The 26,665-nt window shown below is 39.1% G+C and overlaps 1 protein-coding gene across 7 annotated transcripts in view; it reads left to right on the top strand.

The window, feature by feature from the left end:
• NEK1 (NIMA related kinase 1) overlaps positions 1–26,665 on the top strand; it is a 220,009-nt gene that overhangs the window by 145,328 nt on the left and 48,016 nt on the right. For all 7 annotated transcript variants that reach the window (XM_003257955.4, XM_012508232.2, XM_030816320.1 and 4 more), the window contains one exon: positions 2,956–3,108. In XM_003257955.4, the coding sequence (XP_003258003.2) occupies positions 2,956–3,108 (153 nt within the window). The remainder of the gene's footprint in view (positions 1–2,955; positions 3,109–26,665) is intronic.

The raw sequence follows: 26,665 nt of genomic DNA, 5'->3' as shown, positions 1-26,665 counted from the left end.
TCATGTTTTGTTGAGTTTTGCCTGGGTTTTGTTGAGCATCTTGGATTTATGAGTTTATAGTTTTCATCAAACTTGAAAAACTCATGGCCATTATTTCTTCTGTTTTTTTTCTGTCTTCAGTATGAATGGACAAGTTCAATGGACAGGTTCATTTATATGAACTTCATTAGGACAAGTTCAATATGGATCTTATTAATGTTTTCTTTACCTCTATCATGGTCAGTCTTCTCTCTAGCTTGTTGAACATATGGAATTCAGTTATAATGACAGTTACAAATGTCTTTGTCTACTAGTTACATCATCTCTGTCATTATAGGGTTGGATTGGATTCATTGATTTTTTTTCCTCCTTTTTTATAGTTAATATTCTGTTTCTGTGCAAGCTTGATAATTTTTTGGGGGCGGCCAAACGTTGTGAATTTTAATATTTGTGCTATGTATTTTTGTATTTGTGCTATGTATTTTTGTATTTCTATAAATATTCTTGACCTTTATTCTTGGACACAGTTTAGTTACCTGTCCATAGCTTGGCTCTTTCAAGTCTTGCTTTTAAGCTTTGTTAGTTGGAACAGGGCAGTAATCTATATTATTAGTATTTATTAGTATTACTATGCATTAGCGTACGGCTAATCTTTTACCTTTTCTGCGTCAACAACCTTTCTGAATAATCTGCCTTGTGAATTATAAATCAGTCTTTTTTTGGCGATGGGAATAGGAACTCTTTCTGGCGCTGTGTGAACTTGTGTTACCTCTGCTTCTTTTGAGGGGTCTTTTCTCTAAACTTTCTCTAAAATTTCTTTACACATTATGTACTGATATGCTGATCAATGCTCAGGTAAAGACTCAAAGGGGCTTTTTACAGTTTTCCTGAGCTCTCTCTCTGTGAAACTTACTACTTCAGTACTCCTGTCTTGCAAACACTAGCCACTTTGGCCTCCCTAGACTCCCATTTCCACCTCCTCAGCTCAGAGACACCATTGACTCCACCTCTGATTTCCTTCTCTGTATTGAAGGGGTTAAATTCCAGTAGTCGGGGGGACAGGAGGGTTTCTCTTATGAACATTTAGTTATCCCAGTTTTGTTTGTTAGAACTTTTTCCCCTTTTGAATTGCTTTGGCACATTTGTCAAACATCAAATGACTGTAAGTTATGGGTCTATTTCTGGGTTCTCTATTTTAACCATCCTTTAAGAAATTCCTCTTGGTAATCATTTTGGCTATATGAAACTAATTATTATCTGCTAATTTGCATGTACTTTCATGGAACTGGTACACTAACTGTATCAATATGTATTAGGTTACCATTGAATGTCTATATACCTTATGGCTCATAATACATAATATTATATCCTGTATGTTACTACTAGGTACCTGTATACTTCATATATTATTACCAAATATTCTAAAGACTCAAACTTCAGTATATAATTTTTATATATTTCTTTGATAAATGTTATTAAAGTGGTTTACCCCAAATTATTATTGTCAATAAGGAAGTAGCAGTTATCTGCCTACTTATGATAAATAAAGCAGGACAAATTTTCTTAGAAATACTTTTCTCTGCTTTTTAATCCATATGTGTGTTTATTTTAAGATTTGTTTTCTATTTTTTCTGTTTAATATATAGAAATGAAATACTAATTTCTGTTTCATCTATTTTTATATTCCCCCCAATTATTGTTTACTTATCTTAGTTTTTTCTATTTTTTCACATAAAGATTTTATAGAAACATACTACAGGTTGAGCATTCCTAATCCAAAATCTGAAATCCAAAGTGCCCCAAAATCTGAAACTTTTGAGTACCAGTGTGACACCCCCACATCTGACCCCATGTGATATGTCAAAGTCAAAGTGAAGGTACACAACACATGGTTTATTCAGCATCCCCAAAGACAAAAAGACCCTCCAGCCATTTTAAAAAGCTATCTGATAGAATACCTTCTCATCCCTTCAGATCCCTTTCTAATCCCTCAGCTGCTTCTGATATTTCTTTTTGCCCATAAAATGAAAGACAGCATAGAGTAACCTTTTAATCAAAATCCAGTTTCGTGGGTGGAGACTGAAAGCCTGCGGTTGCTTAACAGCTCTCAGGTATTCTGGTGATAATACTGTGCTGCTTAGTTATCTTAAACACAATTTTTCACTGTAATGGTATGTCTCTCTTTTTTTAACTATGAAGTATTTTTGTGTGAACAAGTGTAAGAAAATGATTGCTTATTAGCAGCATATAAACTCACAGTCAGGAATGATAGTGATGCCAAACAACCATAGAGGGCCCACATGGGTGGCCAAGACAGTGACACTATTGTTTTCTGATAGTTCTGTGTATATAAACTTTGTTTTATTCACAAAATTGTTTAAAATATTATATAAAATTACCTCCAGTCTATGTGTATAAGATGGATGTAAAACATAAATGAGGCCCGTTGTGGTGGTTCACACCTATAATCCCAGCACTTTGGGAAGCCAAGGTGGGAGGATCACTTGAGCCCAGGAGTCCAAGACTAGCCTGGGCAACATAGTGAGACTCTATCTCTTAAAACACAAACAAATGGATTTCACATTTAGACTTCGGTCCCATCAACAAGATTCTCATTATGTATATGCACATATTTCTAAGTCTGAAAAAAATTCAAAATCCGAAACACTTCTGGCCCCAAGCATTTCAATAAGAGATACTCAGTGTGTATTAATTTATGTTTTTTTCCTATTTTTATATTCCCCAAAACTAGAATTTAATTCATATTCTAAAAGGCAATTATAGATATATTTTTATTGCTAGTTTCATTTGCTTCTGTTCTCGCCATTATTCATCATTCTTTCCCTGAAAGTCTTTGTGTTATAACCTTTTTTTCTCATGAACCACTCAATTGGATAAAAAACCCAAACTCTGCCTTACCATGCAGTATTATTATACTGTTACTGAAAATTGTTTCTTTGTATATTTTTCTTATAGGACATACAGTGGGAGAAGTTATTAAATTAGATCCTAATGGATCTCCAAGAAGAGCCTGGGGGAAAAGTCCAACAGATTCTGTTCTAAAGATACTTGGAGAAGCTGAACTACAACTTCAGACAGAACTATTAGAAAATACAACTATTAGAAGTGGTAAGGAGAAACTAGTAGTTTTTCTATACTAGAAGTAATATTATTAAAAATCTAATTATGTATTTTAAGATTTTTCCATTTTAAGTGAATTATTTTTAATTATCTTTCTGTTATAATAATTTTTTAATTAGATTGAGAATGATTGTATTTTCTAGGGGGATTGTCCAAATGGTAGTCTTGAGTTTTGACCTAATAGACCTAGATGGGATCTAAAAGGAAAAGGAAGTGTGTATGGGTGGAGTCGGAAAAGTCAGAATGATGTTTTACATGAAAACAGATATAGGAGAAATGCATTGAGATGAATTGTGTCTGTTTTGATATGGATTCAAGAATGAGATTGACTAAAAGGTATTTCAGTAGGTGTGACAGACATTATTAATTCTAGGACTGGGGAAGGAGAGTTGTCATGAGGCAGGAGGAAATATTCTTCCTAATCCATAAGTTTTGTGGCCTTTGGTATTACAGCTATGCATCAAGAAGAGTGTCTATGTATGAAACAGGTATTTTCAGATTAAACAGCTTGTTTAAACGATGAGGAAGTGGAGTGTACTTTTCCTCTTTTTAGAAGTTGTGTCTAGGCAGGAATGTGTGTTGCACTTTTGTGTTCTCTTTCCTTCTCTATCTCTCTCACTCTTTTTCTCTGTCTCCCCTTAAAAAGCTTCCAGTGAAACTCATATCCAGAGCTGGTGGAAAAATAACCTAGGAGATGACACTGCTGATATGTTCAATAATGGAATTAGCCAGATGCTGAGAATTAGCCAGTGAAATGAACCTATACACATGTTACTGAAGTGACAAAAGTAGGCTTCTAATAATTCTGTTATTTTCTTTAATATTAAAGGGAGAAAACAATTTGAATTGAGAAATACATACAATCATCTGCAAAAAAGGCAAAAAGTGTATATGTTTGTAATTAATTTGTTCACATTCTCGTATAAGGAAATTTTGCAGTTGTATGCCAAATACTAATTAAAAATACTAATAACTTACTCTGAGCCTGTTTTCAAAATGTTCTATGCTTTATGCAAGACAAAAATGCCTTCAGGCTCTAACTTTTTTTAAATAATAATAATAATTTTACTCTGCAGTGGTGAGAAAAAAAATTCAGATTTTTTTGTAGTCTAAAAGCTCTATAATATGCTGATGCTCATTAACACTATTACTTTTAAAATATTAGATTCTGATTCCTTGATGTCAAGTTCTATTGCTTAAATATATGCAATTTGGTGTACAGTAATACTTAAACCGCATAAAAATTGGGCTTTCATTGTTCGTATTCATCATAATCCATCTGCACAGAATTGGAACTGAGAAATAACTTATGATTTCTCTTTATTCAGTCATCAACAATTTATTGAACACTTCTTAGTTGTGTTCACTATTATATGTTAGATGGTAAGCTATAAAGGAAAAAAAGATCATTCTTGTTCTCAGAGGACAGACAAAAATGAAAACAAATAATAAAATTGCGTGAAAAGGACAAGAATAAAAAGTACCCACAAAGCTCAGAATTAATGCAGAGATATTTAAGTAATTAACTTTATCTTGTATAATCAAGGAAGACATCCCAGACCTGTTATCTGCCCTCTTCTTTTTCTCCCAAATACATTTACTGGGAAGAATATGCTCTGTATTGGGATTTTAAGCCAAAGAAGTGACAGTTTTTACCATCATCGAAATCACATGTGGCAAAATCTGTGTTACAGATGTTTTTTTGTGAAATGCTCTGGGGCCACAGCTGAGTAGCTTTACTTTATCAGTACTATATGCCTTTATTAATGATAACACATATGGCCCTTTTGGGTAAGGGAGAGCCACAAGACAATAAGTAATTTTGGGACCACAGATGAGGTGGCTTTTCTTTATCAGTACCATACAGTTTTATTAATGACAATATATATGGCCCTTTTGGGTAAGGGAAAGCCACAGAGAATAAGCGATTTTTGGGTATATCAAAGATTTTTTTTCAAATAACTCATTAGGTAGATAAGGGGGAGAACGAAATTCCAGGCAATATGCTATTCTAGTATATGCAGAGACAAAGGTTTAGCTCGTGTATGTGGAGGTAGCTTCATGTGGTGGAAAGAGAATGGGCTTTGGTTCCAATCCTGGCTTTATTGCTTGCTCAGCAACAATGGATAAGTTCCTCTGACTTTGGCATTCATTTCCTCCGTGTGTAGAATGGAAACACTACTGTCAAGGCTTGTTTTGTGTATTAAATGAGAAACATTAAAGATCCTTGGTGTTCTTTATTTTAATCTTCCAATTCTTATGTCAATGACTCTTTCGTCATTCTGATTGCTTGAAACTCTTTTTGTAATAGATTCCTTAGGAAGGGCTTGTGTGAACACTACACTCATAGATTTTCCATTTTCATAACAGTTTGTCTTATGACTTTATTTGTGAGGGTCGATTTGGCTGCAAATAAAATCCTTGACTTTTTTTTCCTTGACTGTCTTTAACATATAGTTGTTATATTCTGGCATAAAACATTGCTGCAGAAAGTCTGATGGCAGTTTTATTTTCTTTACCTTGTAAGTGATTTGGTCTTTTTGCTTGGATGCTCAGAGTATATCTTTCTGTTTACATAAAGTCCAATCATTTTCTTAAAATAGATTTTGGCATTGAGTTTATTTTTCTAGTACAGTACATAGTGGGGTTTTGTTTGTTTGTTTAATAGACCTTTTCTTATAGGAGTTTTGGATTCATAGTGATATGGTTTGGCTCTGTGTCCCCACCCAAATCTCATCTTATAGCTCCCATGATTCCCACGTGTTATGAGAGGAACCTGGTGGGAGATGCCTGAATTATGGGGGCAGGTCTTTCCCATGCTATTCTCATAATAGTGAATGGATCTCATGAGATCTGATGGTTTTTTAAAAATGAGAGTTTCTCTGCACAAGCTCTCTATTTTTTTTTAACCTGCCACCATCCGTGTAAGATGTGACTTGCTCCTCTTTGCCTTCTGCCATGATTGTGAGGCCTCCCCAGCCACGTGGAACTGTGAGTTCAGTTGTACCTCTTTCTTTTATAAATTTCCCAGCCTCAGGCGTGTCTTTATCAGCAGCATAAAACGGACTAATACACATAGCAAAATTGAGTGAAAAGTACAGAGTTCCTGTATATGCCCTTCCCCCATACACACACAGCCTCCCCCACCATCAATAGCCCACACCAGAGAGGTACGTTTGTTTTAATCAATAGACCAATATTGACACATCATTATCACCAAAGTGTATAGTTTATATTAAAATTTACTCTTGGTGCTTTAATTTCCCTGGGTTTTGACAAATGTATAATGCTATGTAACCACTATTATTACACAAGAATTTGCTGCCCCAAGAATCCCCTGTGCTCCGCTTATATTATCCCTCCCTTTCTTCCAAACCCTGGCAACCACTGATTATTTTGCTGTCTCCATAGTTTTGTCTTTTCCAGAATGTCATCTAATTGGACTCATACAGTATGTACTCTCTTCAGATTGGTTGATTTCACTTAGTAATATACACTTAAGGTTCCTCTGTGATCTTTTTGTGTCTCAATAGCTCATTACTTTTTAGTGCAGAATATTACATTGTATGGATGTGCCACAGTTTATTTATTCACTTTCAAGATGTACTGAAAGACATCGTGATTGCTTCCAAGTGATAGCAATTATGAATAAAGATGACATAAACATCTATGAGCAGGTTTTTGTGTGGACATAAGTTTTCAATTCATTTGGGTGAATACAGAGGAATACAGTTGCTGGATTGTCTAGTAAGAGTATGTTTAGTTTTGTAAGAAACCACCAGTCTCCCAAAGTGTCTGTACCATTTTGCAGTGAATGAATGAGAGTTCCTGTTACTCCATGTCCTCTCCAACATTTGGTGTTGTCAGTGTTTGGGATTTTGGTTATTTTAATTGCTGTGTAGTGGTATCTTGTTGTTGTTTTTATTTGCAATCTCCTAATGACATATGATGTTGAACCTCTTTTCATATGCTTCTTACTATATGCTGCTTTGCCACCTGTATACCTTAGTGAGTTGCCTGTTGAGATCTTTCACCGATTTTTAAATTGGGTACTTTATTTTCTTATTGTTGAGTTTAAGAATTCTTTGTATATTTTGGTTAATGGTCTTTTATCAAATATGTCTTTTGCAAATATGGGTTGAGTATCTCTTATCTGGAATGCTTGGTATCAGAAGTGTTTTGGATTGGGTTTTTTTCAGAGTTTGGACTATTTGCATTATACCAGTTGAGTATCTCTAATCCATAAATCCAAAATCTGAAATGCTCCAATGAACATTCCTTTGGGCATTATAACAATGTTCCAAAAGGTTCATATTTTGGAGGATTTTGGATTAGTCAACCTGTATTTTCTCCTAGTCTGTGGCTTGTCTTCATGTTCTCTTGACATTGTCTTTTTTTTTTTTTTTTTTTTTTTTGAGATGGGGTCTCACTCTGTTGCCTAGGCTGGAGTGCAGTGTTGCAACATGGCTCACTGCAGCCTCAACATCCCTGGGCCCAGGTGATCCTTCCACCTCAACCTCCTGAATAGCTAGGACTACAGGTATGCACCACCATGCCTGGCTAATTTTTGTATTTTTAGTAGAGACAGGGTTTGCCCACGTGATCCTCCCACCTCAAACCCCCAAGTAGCTGGGACCACCAGTGTGCATCATTGTGGCTGGCTAATTTTTGTATTTTTTTGTAGAGATGGGGTTTCACCATGTTACTTAGGCTGGTCTCAAACTTCTGAGGTCAAGTGAACCATCCGCTTCAGCCTCCCAAAGTGCTGGGATTACTGGTGTGAGCCACTGCACCTGGCCTAGTTTTGCATTTTATATTTAGTTGTGTGATTTATTTGGAGTAAATATTTTTGAAGAGTTATAAGGTCTGTGTCTAGATACATTTTTTCATAAGTAGATGTACAGTGTTTTTTTTAGCACCACTTACTGTAAAAACTATTCCTTCTATGAATTATCTTTGCTCGTTTGCCAAAGATCAGTTGACTATATTTGTATAGGGCCATTTCTGAACTCTCTATCCATTCCATTTAACTTTTTTCCTGTTCTTTTGCCAGTACCCCAATATCCTGATTACTGTAGCTTTATAGTATTTCTTGAAGTCACATAGTGTCAGTCCCCCAACTTTGTTCTCCTTCAATTATGTATTGGCTGTTCTGGGTCTTTTGGATATCCACATAAACTTTAGAGTTATTATGTCTGTATCCACAGAAGAGCTTGCTGGGTTGGCTGGGATTATATTAAATCCAAAGATCAAGTTGGAAAAAAACTGACATCTTAATGATATTGAAGCTTCCTGTCCACAAGTTTTAAATATCTCTTTATTGTTCTTTAATTTTTTCATCAGTTTTGTAGTCCTCATCATAGTGTATCTTTTTAATATGTAGCTTCCAGTCTTTTTTTCCCTTCTCAGTTTTAGGAGTCTTTTTTTATCCTCTCGATTTTAGGAAAATACTCTTGAATTATTGCCTGCCTTCTTCCCACCCCTCCCCTCCCCTCCCCTCCTCTCCTTTCTCCTCCTCTCCCCTCCCTCTTCCCTCCTTCTCCCCTCCCCACTTCTTTCTCTCCTTCCTTCTCTCCCCCTGCCCCACACTTTCTCTCTTTCTCCCTTTCTCCTTTTCTCCTTTTCTCCCTTTCTTTTTTCTAACAGCAATGGAGTCTTGCTGTGTTTCCCAGGCTGGTCTTGAACTCATGGCCTCAAGTGATCCTCCTTCCTCAGCCTCCAAAGGGCTGGGATTATAGGCATGTGCCACCATACCGGGCATCTAGTATTCTGTTCTTTTTCTTCAGTCTTCAGGAATTTCCACTTTGTATATTTTGGGTCTTCTTTGCCTTTCCTCTCAGTCAATTGCTCTTTTTTCTTAATGTTTTATTAACTATTGTGGGTACATAGTAGGTGTATATATTTATTGGGTACATGAGGTATTTTAATACAGATATGCAATGCATAGTAATCACATGAGGGTAAATGGGTCACATAAAGCATTTATCCTTTCTTTGTATTACAAACAGTCCAATTCTACTATTTTAGTTATTTTTAAATGCACAATATATTATTCTTGACTTAACTCTAGTCACCTAGTTGTGCTATCAAATACTGGATCATGTACATTCTGTCTAACTGTATTTTTGTACTCGTTAACCATCCCCCACCACCCACCGCCACCACCCTTCCCAGCCTCTAGTAACTGACGTTCTGCTCTCTTTATCACCATGAGTTCAGTTGTTTTAATTGTTAACTCCCACAGATAAGTGAGAACATGTGATATTTGTCTTTCTGTGCCTGGCTTATATCACTTAATATAATGACCTCCAGTTCCATACATGAAACTGACAGGATCTCATTCTTTTTTGTGGCTGAATAGTACTCCATTGTGTATATGTCCCACATTTTCTTTATCCATTCAACTGTTGATGGACATTTAGGTTGCTTCTAAATCTTGGCTGTTGTGAATAGTGCTAAAATAAACATGGGGCTGCAGATATCTGTTTGATATACTGATTTCCTTTCTTTTGGATATATACCCAACAATGAGATTGCTGGATCACATGGTAGCTATATTTTTAGTTTCTGGAAGAACCTCCAAACAGTTATATATGTCTAGAAATTTATCCATTTCTTCTAAGTTTTCCAATCTATTGAGCTAGAGCTGTTCATAGTAGCTTCTAAAGATCCTTTTAATTTCTGCAGTATCAGTTGTATTATAATTCCTCCTTTTTCATCTCTGATTTTGTTTGCTTGGGTCTTCTCTCTTTTTCTTAGTCTGGATAAAGGTTTGTTGATTTTGTTCATCTTTTCAAAAAGCCAACTTTTGATTTCATTGATCTTTTGTATTCTTTGTTTCTATTTTATTTATTTCTGCACTCATCTTTATTATTTCTTTTCTTCTGCTACTTTTGGGCTTACTTTGCTCCTGCTTTTGTTCTTTAAGATGGATCATTAGATTGTTTACTTGAAGTTTTTCCTCTTTTTTGATGTAGGGACTGATAGCTATAAACTTTCATCTTAGTACTGCTTTTGCTGTATCCCAGAGGTATTGGTATATCGTGTTTCCATTATCATTTGTTTCAAAATTTTTTCAATTTCCTTCTTAATTTCTTCATTGACCCACTGTTTATTCAAAAGCATATTGTTTAATTTCCATGTGTTTGTATAGTTTCCAAAAATTCCTCTTGTTATCGATGTCTAGTTTTCTTCCATTGTGGTCAGAGAAGAAACCTGGTATAATTTCAGGTTTTTTGGATGTTTTAAGACTTGTTTTGTGGTCTAACATATGTTCTATCCTTGAGAATGATTCATGTACTGAGGAGAAGAAGCTGTATTCTGCAGCCGTTAGATGAAACGTTCTGTAGATATCGATTAGGTCCATTTGGTCTACAATACAGATGAAGTCTGATGTTTCTTTTCTTTTTTTTATTTTTCTTTTGCTGCTCCTTGCAGAGCTGCGATGACTCCTAGACAGTGCTACTAGAGTCAGCTAAGTCTGATGTTTCTATGTCGATTTTCTCCCTGGATGATCTGTTCAATTACGAGAGTATAGTGTTAAAGTCTCCAGGTATTATTGTATTGGGGGCTATCTCTCACTTTGACTCTAATAATATTTCCTGTACATATATGGGTACTCCACTATTGGATGCATATATATTTATAACTGTTATATCCTCTTGCTGAATTGACCATTTTATAATTATATAATGACCTTATTTGTATCTTTTTATAGTTCTTGTCTTGAAATCTATTTTGTCTCATGTAAGCATAGCTACTTCTGTTCTTTTTTGGTTTCTATAGGCATAGAATATCTTTATTCATCCCTTTATTTTTGGCCTGTGTGTGTCTTTATAGGTGAAGTCTGTTCCTTGTAGGCAACTGTTCATTGAGTCTTCTTTTTTTTTTTTTTTTATTATACTTTAAGTTCTAGGGTACATGTGCACAACGTGCAGGTTTGATACATAGGTATACATGTGCCATGTTGGTTTGCTGCATCCATCAACTCATCATTTACATTAGGTATTTCTTGTAATGCTATCCCTCTGCCAGGCCCCAACCCCCCAACATGCCCCAGTGTGTGATGTTCTCTGCCCTGTGTCAAAGTGATCTCATTGTTCAATTCCCACCTATGAGTGAGAACATGCAGTGTTTGGTTTTCTGTCCTTGTGATAGTTTGCTGAGAATGATGGTTCCCAGCTTCATCCATGTCCCTGCAAAGGACATGAACTCATCCTTTCTTATGGCTGCATAGTATTCCATGGTGTATATGTGCCACATTTTCTTAATCCAGTCTATCATTGATGGCATTTGGGTTGGTTCCAAGTCTTTGCTATTGCGAATAGTGCCACAATAAACATACATGTGCAGTGTCTTTGAAGTAGCATGATTTATAATCCTTTAGGTATATACCCAGTAATGGGATTTCTGGGTCAAATGGTATTTCTAGTTCTAGATCCTTGAGGAATTGCCACACTGTCTTCCTCAATGGTTGAACCAATTTACACGCCCACCAACAGTGTAAAAGCGTTCCTATTTCTCCACATCCTCTCCAGCACCTGTTGTTTCCTCACTTTTTAATGATTGCCATTCTAACTGGTGTGAAATGGTATCTCACTGTGGCTTTGATTTGCATTTCTCTAATGACCAGTGATGATGAGCATTTTTCATATGTTTGTTGGCCGCATAAATGTCTTCTTTTGAGAAGCGTCTGTTTATATCCTTTGCCCCACCTTTTGATGGGGTTGTTTTTTCTTGTAAATTTGCTTAAGTTCTTTGTAGATTCTGGATATTAGCCCTTTGTCAGATGGGTAGATTGCAGAAGTTTTCTCCCATTCGTAGGTTGACTGTTGACTCTGATGGTAGTTTCTTTTGCCATGCGGAAGCTCTTTAGTTTAATTAGATCGAATTTGCCTATTTTGGCTTTTGTTGCCACTGCTTTTGGTGTTTTAGTCATGAAGTCCTTGCGCATGCCTATGGCCTAAATGGTATTGCCTAGGGTTTTCTTCTAGGGTTTCTGTGGTTTTAGGTCTAACATTTAAGTCTTTAATCCATCTTGAATTAATTTTTGTGTAAGTTGTAAGGAAGGGATCCAGTTTTAGCTTTCTACATATGGCTAGCCAGTTTTCCCAGCACCATTTATTAAATAGGGAATCCTTTCCCCATTTCTTGTTTTTGTCAGGTTCGTCAAAGATCAGATGGTTGTAGATGTGTGGCATTGTTTCTGAGGCCTCTGTTCTGTTCTATTGGTCTATGTATCTGTTTTGGTACCATTACCATGCTGTTTTGGTTACTGCAGCCTTTTAGTGCCGAGACCAGCTCGGTTGGGGAGACCCTAACCCAGCGGTGCTAGAGGAATTAAAGACACACACACAGAAATATAGAGGTATGAAGTGGGAAATCAGGGGTCTCACAGCCTTCAGAACTGCGAGCCCTGAAGATAGATTTACCCACATATTTATTAACAGCAAGCCAGTCATTAGCATTATTTCTATAGATATTAAATTAACTAAAAGTATCCCTTATGGGAAATGAAGAGATGGGCCAAATTAAAGGAATAGGTTGGGCTAGTTAACTGCAGCAGGAGCTTGTCCTCAAGGCACGGATCGCTCATGCTGTTATTTGTGGCTTAAGAATGCCTTTAAGCGATTTTCCGCCTTGGCCAGGCCAGGTGTTCCTTGCCCCCATTCCCGTAAACCCACAACCTTCCAGCATGGGCATTATAGCCATCATGAACATGTCACAGTGCTGCAGAGATTTTGTTTATAGCCAGTTTTGGGGGTAGTTTATGGCCAGATTTTGGGGGGCTTGTTCCCAACATTGTAGTATAGTTTGAAGTCAGGTAGCATGATGCCTCCAGCATTGTTCTTTTGGCTTAGGATTGTCTTGGCAATCCCGGCTCTTTTTTGGTTCCATATGAACTTTAAAGTAATTTTTTCCAATTCTGTGAAGAAAGTCATTGGTAGCTTGATGGGAGTGGCATTGAATCTATAAATTACTTTTGGCAGTGTGTCCATTTTCACGATATTGATTCTTCCTGTCCATGAGCATTGAATATTCTTCCATTTTTTTGTGTCCTCTTTTATTTCGTTGAGCAGTGGTTTGTAGTTCTTCTTGAAGAGGTCCTTCACATCCCTTGTAAGGTGGATTCCTAGGTATTTTATTCTCTTTGCGGCAATTGTGAATGGGAGTGCACTCATGATTTGGCTCTATGTGTGTCTGTTAGTGGTGTATAGGAATGCTTGTGATTTTTGCACATTGATTTTGTATCCTGAGACTTTGCTGAAGTTGCTTATCAGCTTAAGGAGATTTGGGGCTGAGACGATAGGGTTTTAAATATACAATCATGTCATCTGCAAACAGGGACAATTTGACTTCCTCTTTTCCTAATTGAATACTCTTTATTTCTTTCTCTTGCCTCATTGCCCTGGCCAGAACTTCCAACACTATGTTGAATAGGAGTGGCGAGAGAGGGCATCCCTGTCTTGTGCCAGTTTTCAAAGGGAATGCTTCCAATTTTTGCCCATTCAGTATGATACTGGCTGTGGGTTTGTCATAAATAGCTCTTATTATTTTGAGATCTGTTCCGTCAATACCTAGTTTATTGAGTTTTTAGCATGAAGGGCTGTTGAATTTTGTTGAAGGCCTTTTCTGTATCTATTGAGATAATCATGTGGTTTGTGTTGTTGGTTCTGTTTATGTGATGGATTACATTTATTGATTCACGTACGTTGAACCAGCCTTGCATCCCAGGGATGAAGCCCACTTGATCATGGTAGATAAGCTTTTTGATGTGCTGCTGGATTTGGTTTGCCAGTATTTTATTGAGGATTTTTGCATTGATGTTCATCAGGGATATTGGTCTAAAATTATCTGGTTGTGTCTCTGCCAGGCTTTGGTATCAGGATGATGTTGGCTTCATAAAATGAGTTAGGGAGGATTCCCTCTTTTTCTATTGATTGGAATAGTTTCAGAAGGAATGGTACCAGCTCCTCTTTGTACCTCTGGTAGAATTCAGCTGTGAATCCATCTGGTCCTGGACTTTTTTTGGTTGTTAGGCTGTTAATCATTGCCACAATTTCAGAGCCCGTTATTGGTCTATTCAGAGATTCAACTTCTTCCTGGTTTAGTCTTAGGAGGGTATAGTGTTAAAGTCTCCAGGTAGTAATTATGTAAGTATGTGTCCAGGAATGTATGCATTTCTTCTATATTTTCTAGTTTATTTGCGTAGAGGTGTTTATAGTATTCTCTGATGGTAGTTTGTATTTCTGTGGGATTGTTGGTGATATCCCCTGTATCATTTTTTATGGCATCTATTTGATTCTTCTGTCTTTTCTTCTTTATTAGTCTTGCTAGCATTCTATCAATTTTGTTGATCTTTTCAAAAAACCAGCTCCTGGATTCATTGGTTTTTTGAAGGGTTTTTATGTCTATCTCCTTCAGTTCTGCTCTGATCTTAGTTATTTCTAGCCTTCTGCTAGCTTTTGAATTTGTTTGCTCTTGCTTCTCTAGTTCTTTTAATTGTGATGTTAGGGTGTTGATTTTAGATCTTTCCTGCTTTCTCTTGTGGGCATTTAGTGCTATAAATTTCCCTCTACACACTGCTTTAAATGTGTCCCAGGGATTCTGGTTTGTTGTGTCTTTGTTCTCATTGGTTTCAAAGAACATCTTTATTTCTGCCTTCATTTTGTTATTTACCCAGTAGTCATTCAGGAGCAGGTTGTTCAGTTTCCATGTAGTTGTGCGGTTTTGCGTGAGTTTCTTAATCCTGAGTTCTAAATTTGATTGCACTGTGGTCTGAGAGACAGTTTGTTGTGATTTCTGTTCTTTTACATTTGCTGAAGAGTGCTTTACTTCCAATTATGTGGTCAATTTTAGAATAAGGGTGATGTGGTGCTGAGAAGAATGTATATTCTGTTGATTTGGGGTGGAGAGTTCTGTAGATGTCCATTAGGTCTGCTTATTGCAGAGCTGAGTTCAGGTCCTGGATATCCTTGTTAACCTTCTGTCTCGTTGATCTGTCTAATATTGACAGTCGGGTGTTAAAGTCTCCCATTATTATTGTGTGGGAGTCTAAGTCTCTTTGTAGGTCTCCAAGAACTTGCTTTATGAATCTGGGTCCTCCTGTATTGGGTGCATATACATTTAGGATAGTTAGCTCTTCTTGTTGCATTGATCCCTTTACCATTATGTAATGGCCTTCTTTGTCTCTGTTGATCTTTGTTGGTTTAAAGTCTGTTTTATCAGAGAGTAGGATTGCAACCCCTGCCTTTTTTTGTTTTCCATTTGCTTGGTAGATCTTCTTCCATCCCTTTATTTTGAGCCTATGTGCATCTTTGCACGTGAGATGGGTCTCCTAAATACAGCACACTGATGGGTCTTGACTGTTTATGCAATTTGCCAGTCTGTGTCTTTTAATTGGGGCATTTAGCCCATTTATATTTAAGGTTAATATTGTTATGTGTTAATTTGATCTTGTCATTATGATGTTTGCTGTTTATTTTGCCCATTAATTGATGCAGTTTCTTCGTAGCATCAATGGTCTTTACAATTTGGCCTGTTTTTGCAGTGGCTGGTACCAGTTTTGCCTTTCCATGTTTAGTGCTTCCTTCAGGAGCTCTTGTAATCCCTCAGCATTTTCTTGTCTGTAAAGGATTTTATTTCTCCTTCACTTATGAAACTTAGTTTGGCTGGATATGAAATTATGGGTTGAAAATTCTTTCCTTCAAGAATGTTGAATATTGGCCCCCACTGTCTTCTGGCTTGTAGGGTTTCTGCTGAGAGATCTGCTGTTAGTCTGATGGGTTTCCTTTTGTGGGTAACTTGACCTTTCTGTCTGGCTGCCCTTAACACTTTTTCCTTCATTTCAACCTTGGTGAATCTGACAATTATGTGTCTTGGGGTTGCTCTTCTAGAGGAGTATCTTTGTGTTGTTCTCTGTATTTCCTGAATTTGAATGTTGGCCTGCCTTGCTAGGTTGGGGAAGTTCTCCTGGATAATATCCTGGAGAGTGTTTTCCAACTTGGTTCCACTCTCCCCATCACTTTCAGGTACACCAATCAAACATAGATTTGGTCTTTTCACATAGTCCCATATTTCTTGGAGGCTTTGTTCATTTCTTTTTACCCTTTTTTCTCTAAACTTCTCTTCTTAGTTTATTTCATTCATTTGATCTTCAATCACTGGTACCCTGTCTTCCACTTGATCGAATCAGCTATTTAAGCTCATGCATGCGTCACGAAGTTCCCGTGCCATGGTTTTCAGCTCCATCAGGTCATTGAAGTTCTTCTCTACGCTGTTTATTCTAGTTAGCCATTCATCTAATCTTTCTTCAAGGTTTTTAGCTTCCTTGCGATGGGTTCAAACATCCTCCTTCAGCTTGGAGGAGTTTGTTATTACTGACCTTCTGAAGCCTACTTCTGTCAACTCGTCAAAGTCATTCTCCGTCTAGCTTTGTTCTGTTGCTGGCAAGGAGCTGTGATCCTTTGGAGGAGAAGAGGCACTCTGGTTTTTAGAATATTCAGCTTTTCTGCTTTAGTTTCTCCCCATCTTTGTGGTTTTATCTGCCTTTAGTCTTTGATGTTGGTGACCTCCAGGTGGGGTTCTGGTGTAGATGATCTTTTTGTTGATGTTGGTGCTACTCCTTTCTGTTAGTTTTCCTTCTAATAGTCAGGTCCCTCAGCTGCAGATCTGTTGGAGTTTGCTGGAGTTCCACTTCAGACCCTGTTTGCCTGGGTACCACCAGTGGAGGCTGCAGAACAGCAAATATTGCAGAACAGCAAATATTGCTGCCTGATCCTTCCTCTGGAAGCTTCGTCCCAGAGTGGCAGCCATCTATATGAGGTGTCAGTCAGCCCCTACTGGGAGGTGTCTCCCAGTTAGGCTACATGGGGGTCAGGGGCCCAGTTGAGGAGGCAGTCTATCTTTTCTCAAAGCTCAAGCACCATGCTGGGAGAACCACTGCTCTCTTCAGAGCTGTCAGACAGGGTCATTTAAGTCTGCAGAAGTTGTCTGCTGCCTTTTGTTCAGCTATGCCCTGCCCACAGAAGTGGAGACTACTGAGGCAGTAGGCCTTGTTGAGCTGTGGTAGGCTCCGCCCAGTTTGAACTTCTGGGCAGCTTTGTTTGCCTACTCAAGCCTCAGCATTGGCGGATGCCCCTCCCCGAGTCAGGCTGCTGCCTCACAGATCCATCTCAGACTGCTGGGCTAGCAGTGAGCAAGGCTCCGTGGGCATGGGACCCGCCGAGCCAGGCACAGGGGGGAATCACCTAGTCTGCTGGTTGCTAAGACCTTGGGAAAAGTGCAGTATTTGGGTGGGGAGTGTCCCGTTTTTCCAGGTAGTCTGTCACGGCTTCCCTTGGCTAGGAAAGGGAAATCCCCCAACCCATTGCGCTTCCCGGGTGAGGTGATGCCCCACCCTGCTTCGGCTCGCCCTCCATGGGCTGCACCCACTGTCCAACCAGTCCCATTGAGATGAACCAGGTATCTCAGTTGGAAATGCAGAAATCACCCGTCTTCTGCATCAATCACACTGGAAGCTGCAGACTGGAGCTGTTCCTATTCCACCATCTTGGAGCTCCTGTCGAGTCTTCTTTTTTAATCTATTCAGCCACTCTCTGTCTTTTGATTGGAGAGTTTATTCCATTTACATTCAATGGGATTATTACAAGTAAAGACTTAATTCTGCCATTTTGTTATTTGTTTTCTGGTTGTTTTGTGGACTTCTCTTCCTTCCTTCCTTAATATCTTCATTTTAGGGAAGGTGATTTCTTTAGTGGTAAGTTTTAATTTCTTGCTTTTTATTTTTTTGTGTATCTGTTGTATGATTTTTTATTTTTGAGGGTACTATGAGGTATAAATACTATCTTATAACTCGTTATTTTAAACTGATGACAACAGTGATTACAAAAACATACCAAGCAAGCAAAGAAAAAACTAATAAAGACTCTAACTTTGTCCCTCACTTTTCAACTTTTTGTTTCTATTTGTATCTTACTGTATTGTCTCTCAAAAAGTTGTAATTTTTTTTTTTCTTGAGACAGGGACTCACTCTGTCACCCAGGCTGGAGGGCAGTGGCACAATCTCAGCTTACTGCAACTTCCACCTCTTGGCTCAGGTGATCTCACATCAGCCTCCCAAGTAGCTGGGACTACAAGCATGTCCCACTGCTTGTAGCCACAGCACATGGCTAAATTTTTTTTTTTTTTTTTTTTGTAGAGAAAGGGTTTTGCCTGTTGCCCAGGCTGGTTTCATGTTGCATGTTGCCCAGGCTGGTTTCAAACTCCTGGGTTCCAGCAATCCTCCCACCTCAGCCTTCCAAAGTTCTAGGATTACAGGCATAAGCCACCACACCTCACATAATGTTTATTTATTTTATTTCATTTTATTTTTTGAGACAGAGTCTCGCTCCGTTGCCCGGGCTGGAGTGCAGTGGCACGATCTCGGCTCACTGCAGCCTCCACCTCCTGGGTTCAAGTGATTCTCCTGCCTCAGCCTCCCGAGTAGCCTGGATCACAGGTGTGTGCCACCACACCTGGCTATTTTTTTTGTATTTTTAATAGAGATGGGGTTTTAGCATGTTGGCCAGGCTGGTCTCAAACTCCTCACCTCAAGTGATCCACCCGCCTCCACCTCCCAAAGTGCTGGGATTACAGGCGTGAATAATTTTTATTTTCAATCAGTTCATCTTTTAGTCTTTCTACTCAAGATATGAGTAGCTTACACACCACAATTACAGTGTTCTAATATTCTGTGTTTTTCTGTATACTTACTATTACTGGTGAATTTTACACCTTCAGATGATTTCTTGTTACTCATTATTGTCCTATTCTTTCATATTAAAGAACTCCTTTTAGCATTTCTTATGGGTCAGGTCTTGTGTTGATTAAATCCCTCAGCTTTTTTTTGTCTGGTAGTCTTTATTTCTTCATTATGTTTGAAGGATATTTTCTCTGGATATACTATTTTAGGATAAAAGTTTTTTTTCTTCAGTACTTTAAATATGTCCTGTCACTCTCTCCTGGCCAGTAAGATTTTTGCTGAAAAGTCTGCTGCCAGACACAAAGGTCTGCTGCCGCTTTTTTCATTTCTTTGTCTTTGACCTTTTGGAGTTTGATTAGTAAATGTCTTGAGGTAGTCTTCCTTGGATTACATCTGCTTGGTGTTCTATAACCTTCTTGTAGTTGAATATTGGTATCTTTTTCTAGGTTCAGGAAGTTCTCTGATATTATCCCTTTGAATAAACTTTGTACCCCGGTCTCTCTCTCTACTTCCTCATTACAACGAATCACTCTTAGATTTGCCCTTTTGAGTCTGTTTTTTAGATCTTGTAGGTATTCCTCATTCTTTTTCCTTTGTTTTTTGTCTCCTCTGTGTATTTTCAATTGTTTTTTGTCTCCTCTGACTATGTATTTTCAAGCAGCCTGTCTTCAAGCTCGCTCTTTCTTCTTTTGATATGTTCTGCTATTAAAGGACTCTTATGCATTCATCAGTATGCCAATTGCATTTCTCAGCTCCAGAATTTCTGCTTGATTCTTTTTAATTATTTCAATCTTTTGTTAAATTTATCTGGTAAGATTCTGAATTTTTTCTCTGTTATTTTGAATTTCATTGAGTTTCCTCAAAACAGCTATTTTGAATTTTCTGTCTGAAAGGTCATGTATCTCTCTTTCCAGGATTGGTCCCTGGTACCTTATTTAATTATTTGGTGAGGTCATATTTTCCTGGGTGGTCTTGATGTTATGGCTGTTCATCAGTGTCTGGGCATTAAAGAATGTGGTATTTATTGTAGTAATTTTGGGAGGTTGTCTGTGTGCAGGAATTTATCCATTACCTCTAGGTTTTCCAATTTGTTAACATATAGTTGTTCATAATAGTTTCACATGGTACTTTGCATTTCTGTAGTATTTGTTGTAATGGCTCTTTGTTTTTTATTTTCTTTATTTGGATCTTCACTCATTTTCTCTTAGTCTAGTTAGTGGTTTTTCAATTTTGTTTATCTTTTCAAAACGCCAACTTTTGTTGATTTTTTTAGTGTCTATTTCATTTTGTTCTGCTTGATTATTATTTCTTCTACTAGTTTTGCTTTTTTTCATTATTTTTAACTGTAGTCATCCTACTGTACTATTTTAAACACTAGAATGTTATTCTGTTTAACTGTATTTTGTATGCATTAACCAACCACACTTTCCAGCTTCTGATAAGCACCATTCTACTCTCTACTTCCATGAGATCAACTTTTTTAGCTCCCACCTATGAGTCAGAAACATGCAATATGTATTTCTCTATATGGATAATGACCTCCAGTTCTATCCATCTTACTGCAAAAAAAAAAAGATTTCATTCTTTTTATGGCTGAATAATGGTCCATTTTGTGCACGTGTGTATGTGTATTATATATATATATAGTTGTTTTGTTTTAGGTTTAGTGGGTGCATGTGCATGTTTGTTACGTGGGTATATCGCATAATGCTGAGATTTGGGCTTCTGGTGAACCCTTCACCCAAATAATGATGATAGTACCTGATAGTTTTTTTTTTTTGCCTTCTCCCCACTCCCTCCTTCCTTCCTTTTGGAGTCCTCATTATCTTATTATTTTCACCTTTGTGTCCATGTGTACCAATTATTTAGGTTCCACTTATAAGTGAGAACATGTGATACTTGATTTTCTGTTTCTGAGTTAGTTCACTTAGGATAATGGCCTCCAGCTCCATCCATGTTGCTGCAAAGTACATGATAGATACTTCCTTATGGCAGCTTTTACCATTTTGGATTTGACCTTTTTTTGCTTTTCTAGTTCCTTGAAATACATCATTACATTATTTATTTGAAATCTGTCTCTTTTTTTTATAAACAGGGTCTCACTCTGTCGCCCATGCTGGAGTACAGTAGTACAGTTGTAGCTTGCTATAACCTTAAACTCCTGGGCTCAAGCAATCCTCTCACCTTAGCCTCCCAAGGAACTAGGACTACAGGCAGCCACCGTGACCAGCTATTTTTTGTTTTTGTTTTTGTTTCAGTAGTGACAGGGTCTCACTTTGTTGCCCAGGCTGATCTCTAACTCCTGGCCTCAAGGATCCTCCTACTTCAGCCTCCCAAAATATTGAAATTACAGCCATGAGCTTCTGGCCCTTTTGTGATATGGGTGTTTATTGCTATAAACTCTTAGCACTGCTTTTGCTGTTTCCCATAGATTTTGGTTTGTTGTGTTTCTATCCCCATTTGTTTCATGAAATCCATTTATTTCCTTCTTAATTTCTTCATTGACTCAGTGTTTGCTCAGGAGCATGTTGTTTAAATTCCATGTATATGTACAGTTTCCAAAGTTCCTCTCGTGATTGCTTTCTAGTTTTCTTCAATTGTGGTCTGAGAAGGTACTTGATATGAAGTAGTTACGTTTAAATTTGTAGAGATTTGTTTTGTAGCCTACCATGTGGCCTGTCCTGGAGAATGGTCCATGTGCTGATGAGAAGAATGTATATTCTGCTGCTGTTGGATATGTTCTGTAGATGTCTGTTATGTCCATTTGGTCTAAAGTGCAGTTTAAATCAAATGTTTCTTTGTTAATTTTCTGTCTAGATTATCTGTCCAGTGCTGTCACTGGGGTGTTGAAGTCCACAACTCTGATTGTATTGGAGTCTATCTCTCCCTGTAGTTGCTTTATATATCTAGGGGTTCTTCTGTTGAGTGCACATCTATTTATAATTGTTAGATCCACTCGTTGAATTTTTCCCTTCATCATTATGTAATGACCTTCTTTGTCTTTTTTTTTTTTTTACAGCTTTTGGGTTAAAATATGTCTTATCTGATATAAGTGTATGCCTTCTCCCACTCTTTTTTTGTTTCCATTTGCATGGAATATCTTTTTCTGTTTCATTTTCAGCCTGTATGTGTAATGAGTTTATTGTAGGCAGCATATAATTTGGTCATTTTTTTAATCCATTCAGCCAACCTGCGTCTTCTAAATGATTAATTTATTTCATTTATATTAGAGGTTATTATTGATAGGTGAGGACTTAACTCTGGTCATTTTGTTAATTTGTTTTTGGATGTTTTGTATATTTGTTGTTCTTTTCTTTCTCTTTTATTGTTTCATTGCAGTTTGGTTATTTTCTATAACATTTGACTCCTTTTTCTCTTTTGTTTGTGAATGTGCTCTGTCAGGTTTTATACTTTTAATGTGCTTGCATGGTGTTAGATATTGACCTTTTATTTCCACATGTAGCTCTCTCTTAAGCATTTCTTATAGGATCAGTCTGCTGTTGACTTCTGCCAGTTTTTGCTTCTTTGGGAAAGACTTTATTTCTCCTTCATTTTTGAAGGATAGCTTTCGTGGGTATAGTATTCTTGGCTGACAGTTTGTTGTTGGTTTGTTTTTGGTTTTGTTTTTGTTTTCTCAGCACTTTGAATATATCATCCCGTTTTCTGCTATCCTATAAGGTTTCCGCTGAGAAAACCATTGTTAGTCTGTTGGGGGTGCCCTTAGATGTAACTTAATGCTCTTTTCTTTCTGTTTTTAGAATTCTCTTTGACTTTTAACTGTCTGATTGTAGTGTGCCTTGGGAAGATCTTTTTGGGTTGAATCTTTTTGTGTCTTTAAGTTTCCTGTATCTGAATGTCTATATCTCTTAACAAGGCTTGGGAAATTTTCAGCTATTATTTCATTAGAGAAATTTTCTATGTCCTTGCCCATCTCTTTTTTTTCTGGAACACCCAAAATTTGAATATTTGGGCACTTTACAGTTTCTCTTATGTCATATAGACTTCCATTATTCTTTTTTTTTTCTTTTATCCTTTTTTTTCTTTTCTAAGTGGATTATTTTGAAAGAACTGTTTTCAAGTTCAGAAACTCTTTTTTCTGTTTAGTCTACTCTATCCTTGAAGTGCTCAGTTGTACTTTTATTTAATTCATTGAATTTTGCAGTGGGTGGGGGGGTTTGGGGTTTTCTTTGTTAGTTTGTTTGTTTTTGAGACAGGGCTCTGTCACCCAGGCTGGAGTGCAGTGGCAGTGCCATGATCACAGCTCACTGCAGCCTTGACCTCCTGGGTTCAAGGGATCCTCCCATCTCAGCCTCCCAAGTAGATGGGACTACAGGCATGTGACACCATGCTTGGCTAATTTTGTTTATTTTGTGTAGAGACAGGGTTTTGCCATGTTGCCCAGGCTGGTCTCAAATTATCAGTCAGTCAGACAGACAGACAGTCAGACAGATAAAATATTTTTACTTGGTTAGAGACAGGCTGTCTGCCATCCAGGCTAGAGTACATTGGTGCAATCATAGCTCACTGCAGCCTCAAATCCTGGACTCAGGAGATCCTCCCACTTTATCTTCCAGACTAGCTATGGCTATAGGCACATGCCACCATACCTGACTTACTTTTTAAAGAATTTCCTGTAGAGACAGTATCTCACTGTGTTGCCCAGGCTGGTCTCAAACACCTGGCTGCAAGCGGTCCTTCTGCCTTCCTTTTCTAAAGCACTAGGATTACATTTGTGAATCATAGCATCTGGCCCTGTTTGGTTATCTTTAATGATATCTATGTTAAATTTCTCATTCAGACCATGAATTGTTTTTCTGATTTCTTTGTATTATTTATCTGTGTTCTCCTATACCTCACTTAGCTTTAATTTTACTTTGAATTCTTTTAGGCATTTTGTAGATTTATTTTTGTTGGAATCTTGCTGGAGAATTACCGTGTTCTTTTGGAGGTATCATGTTTCCTTACTTTTCATATTTCTTGTGTCCTTATATTGATATCTGTGCATCTATTGTAATAATCACTTCTTCCGATTTTATGGATTGACTTTCATAGGCAAAGACTTTTTCTCATATATGTATCCATAGCGTTGGTTGAGTAGGGTGTTTTGTCTTTGATTCTGGGTGGGCAGAGTAGTACAGTCTTCATATGATTTCTTTGGCTGTAATCAGTGTCAGTGGTATCTGTGAATTCCTGTATGTCTTAGGTTATGGTTGTTAGTGGAGACTCTGGTAAGGATTTTTTTTTTCTTTTTTTTTTAATTTATTTTATTTTATTTATTTATTTATTTTTTTATTAATTTTTTTGCACACAAAAACAATAAACATTTTCTAAAAATACATACAAACAAAAAGATGCGTATCAAACATATTAGGAAGGTTGCACATGGGAAGTCGGGGAATAGAAATGGGGGGTGGGAATTAAAATAAATGAGAGAGGGACTTTATATGGATCAGTGATAATAACTCAATCCTCTATTTGACAAAGAAGAAGGAGAAGGAAGAGGAAGAAAAAGAAAGTGGGATAAAGGATCAGAAAGGGAGGAAAATAGAAAAAATTAGAGTATGACTCCAGGGTAGACCTGTTTTGTTGTCACTGAGTTGGTTGGTTGGTTTGTCTGTTGTATTTTTCATATGTTTCGCCATGTTGGCCAGACTGGTCTCGAACTCCTAGCCTGAAGTGATCAACCCACCTCGGCCCCCCAGAGTGCCGGGACCACAGGCGTGAGCCACCACGTCCAGCCCCCACATTGCTTCTGGCCTCCGTGGTAGACCTCCCAGACGGGGCGGTCGGGCAGAGGCGCTCCCCACATCCCAGACGGGGCGGCCGGGCAGAGGCGCTCCTCACATCCCAGACGGGGCGGCCGGGCAGAGGCGCTCCTCACTTCCCAGACGATGGGTGGCCAGGCAGAGGCGCTCCTCACTTCCCAGACGATGGGTGGCCGGGCAGAGGCGCTCCTCACTTCCCAGACGATGGGTGGCCGGGCAGAGGCGCTCCTCACTTCCCAGACGATGGGTGGCCGGGCAGAGGCGCTCCTCACTTCGACTCTGGTAAGGATTTACTGTGGACAGGGAGCCAGTTGAGCCAGCCCTCAAGCCCCAGTCTTGGCAGCATGCTGAGAATGCAGGTACTTGGTCCCCCGGATGGTGTTCAGGCACTGGTGTTAGTGGGTCCAGGTAATCCTTGGGCCTCCACATGGCTTACTTGGATGCCAGCAGTAGCAATGGTGGGCTAGGTGGGCAGGGCTAGTCCCTGGGTCCATCATCAGCACTCATGGGCACCAGCAGTGGTGGCGGTGAACTGAGAGGGCTAGTCTCCAGGCCTTTAGGTGGCACGTGCAGGTGGATGGTGGCAGTGGCTGCAGGTTGGGTCTCAGGGCCCTCTGGAAGGTATGTTTGGGCATCTATGGTGGCAGACAGAGGTTGGTAGATCTCCAGACCTCTGGACAATATACATAGCACTATTGGGGGCATCGCCAGGTAGAGCAGGCCTGTACTTTATGGTGCATGTGCAGGCAGTTTATGTTGGGCAGGATTGGTTGATCTCCAGACCCTAGATGATGTGTGTGGGTGCTGGCAGGCTGGGTGGGCCCTTTCCCAGGCCCCTGGAAGGCTTATACAGGCACTAGCAGCAGTAGGCATGGCAAATTGATCCCTATGCCCCTGGATGATGCTCACAGGCCTTTGCCAAGGCAGGAGCAGGGCAGGGTGGGTCTGTCTTCAAGCCCTGTGATGGTGCTGTCAGGCACAGGTTGTGCTTAGCACGTCAGGTCTACCCCCAGGACCCCAGACTGCACACTCAGAAATCAGTGGTGGTGGTGGTAGGCAGGAGGGCCTGTCCTCAGGCCCCCGACTGTGTGTGCAGGCACCCGCATCAGCAGACATGGTGGGTTGATCTCCAGTCCTGGATGACATGCTTGCTAGTGCCAGCTCCGATGCATGGGGCAGATTGATCTCCCAGCTACCAGGTAGCACTCTCAGGTGGTGGCATCAGTGAGTGGGCCAGGCCTGACCTCAGGCTCTAGGATGGCACCCAAGCATGCCTGTCTCCATGCTCCTGAAGGTGCACGCAAGTGCACATTCACCCAGGTGCTAGGGGAGGCAGGGTTGCTGTCAGTGCCAGCAACTCCAGGAAGGCAGCTCCCAGGCTCTGGGGAACACATGCTTCAGCTCCCTTTTTTCCAGGGGCAGCCTTCCTAATGTGCTGCACCACCCATTTCCTGTGGTATAGGACTGTATGTGGGCTAGAGGACTAGGGACCTGGCTGCACAGTTGAGTCCAGCTCATGTCACAAGGTTGCAAATCTATAGATGGACATGGAGTAGATGTCAGTAGGGCTCCAGGGGTGTGGAGATTCAGGGCCTGTAGAGCCCTGGGGCAGGTTGTTATCTGGTAGGGGTTGGGTTCTCAAAGTGGCACCATGTTGCAGCTGCTTGGGTCTCAGGATGCTGTGTGAGATCCAGCACAAACTTCCTCTCTAGAATAATGCATCACTTTGACTCCAGGCAGCTTCCTCTGCTAGTCTCAGGGCGCTTGAGGGCTGAGGAGCCATGGCTAGGCTTGCAGGAGTCCATGGTGAGAACATGGACCACTGGGGATCTCTCTTACCGTTTTCCTGCACTCAGGCAGGTCGATCTGTGGTGTTTCTCCTGGCTTCTAGCCAGTCCTAGCCAGGTCAACTGTTTTGCTTCCCTCTCCTTCCATGCCTCAGAGGTTCCCCATCCCTTTCCTGCCGAATTCCTGTGTTCTCTTTTAGGTGCTCTATTCAATGTGTTACTATCTACTTGCTGTTTTGGTACTTCTTTGT

The sequence above is a fragment of the Nomascus leucogenys genome, chromosome 7b (assembly GCF_006542625.1).
Source record: "Nomascus leucogenys isolate Asia chromosome 7b, Asia_NLE_v1, whole genome shotgun sequence".
NCBI classification, from domain to species: domain Eukaryota; kingdom Metazoa; phylum Chordata; class Mammalia; order Primates; family Hylobatidae; genus Nomascus; species Nomascus leucogenys.
Note: the sequence above shows the minus strand (reverse complement) of the source record. Positions and strands in the feature narration are given on the sequence as shown.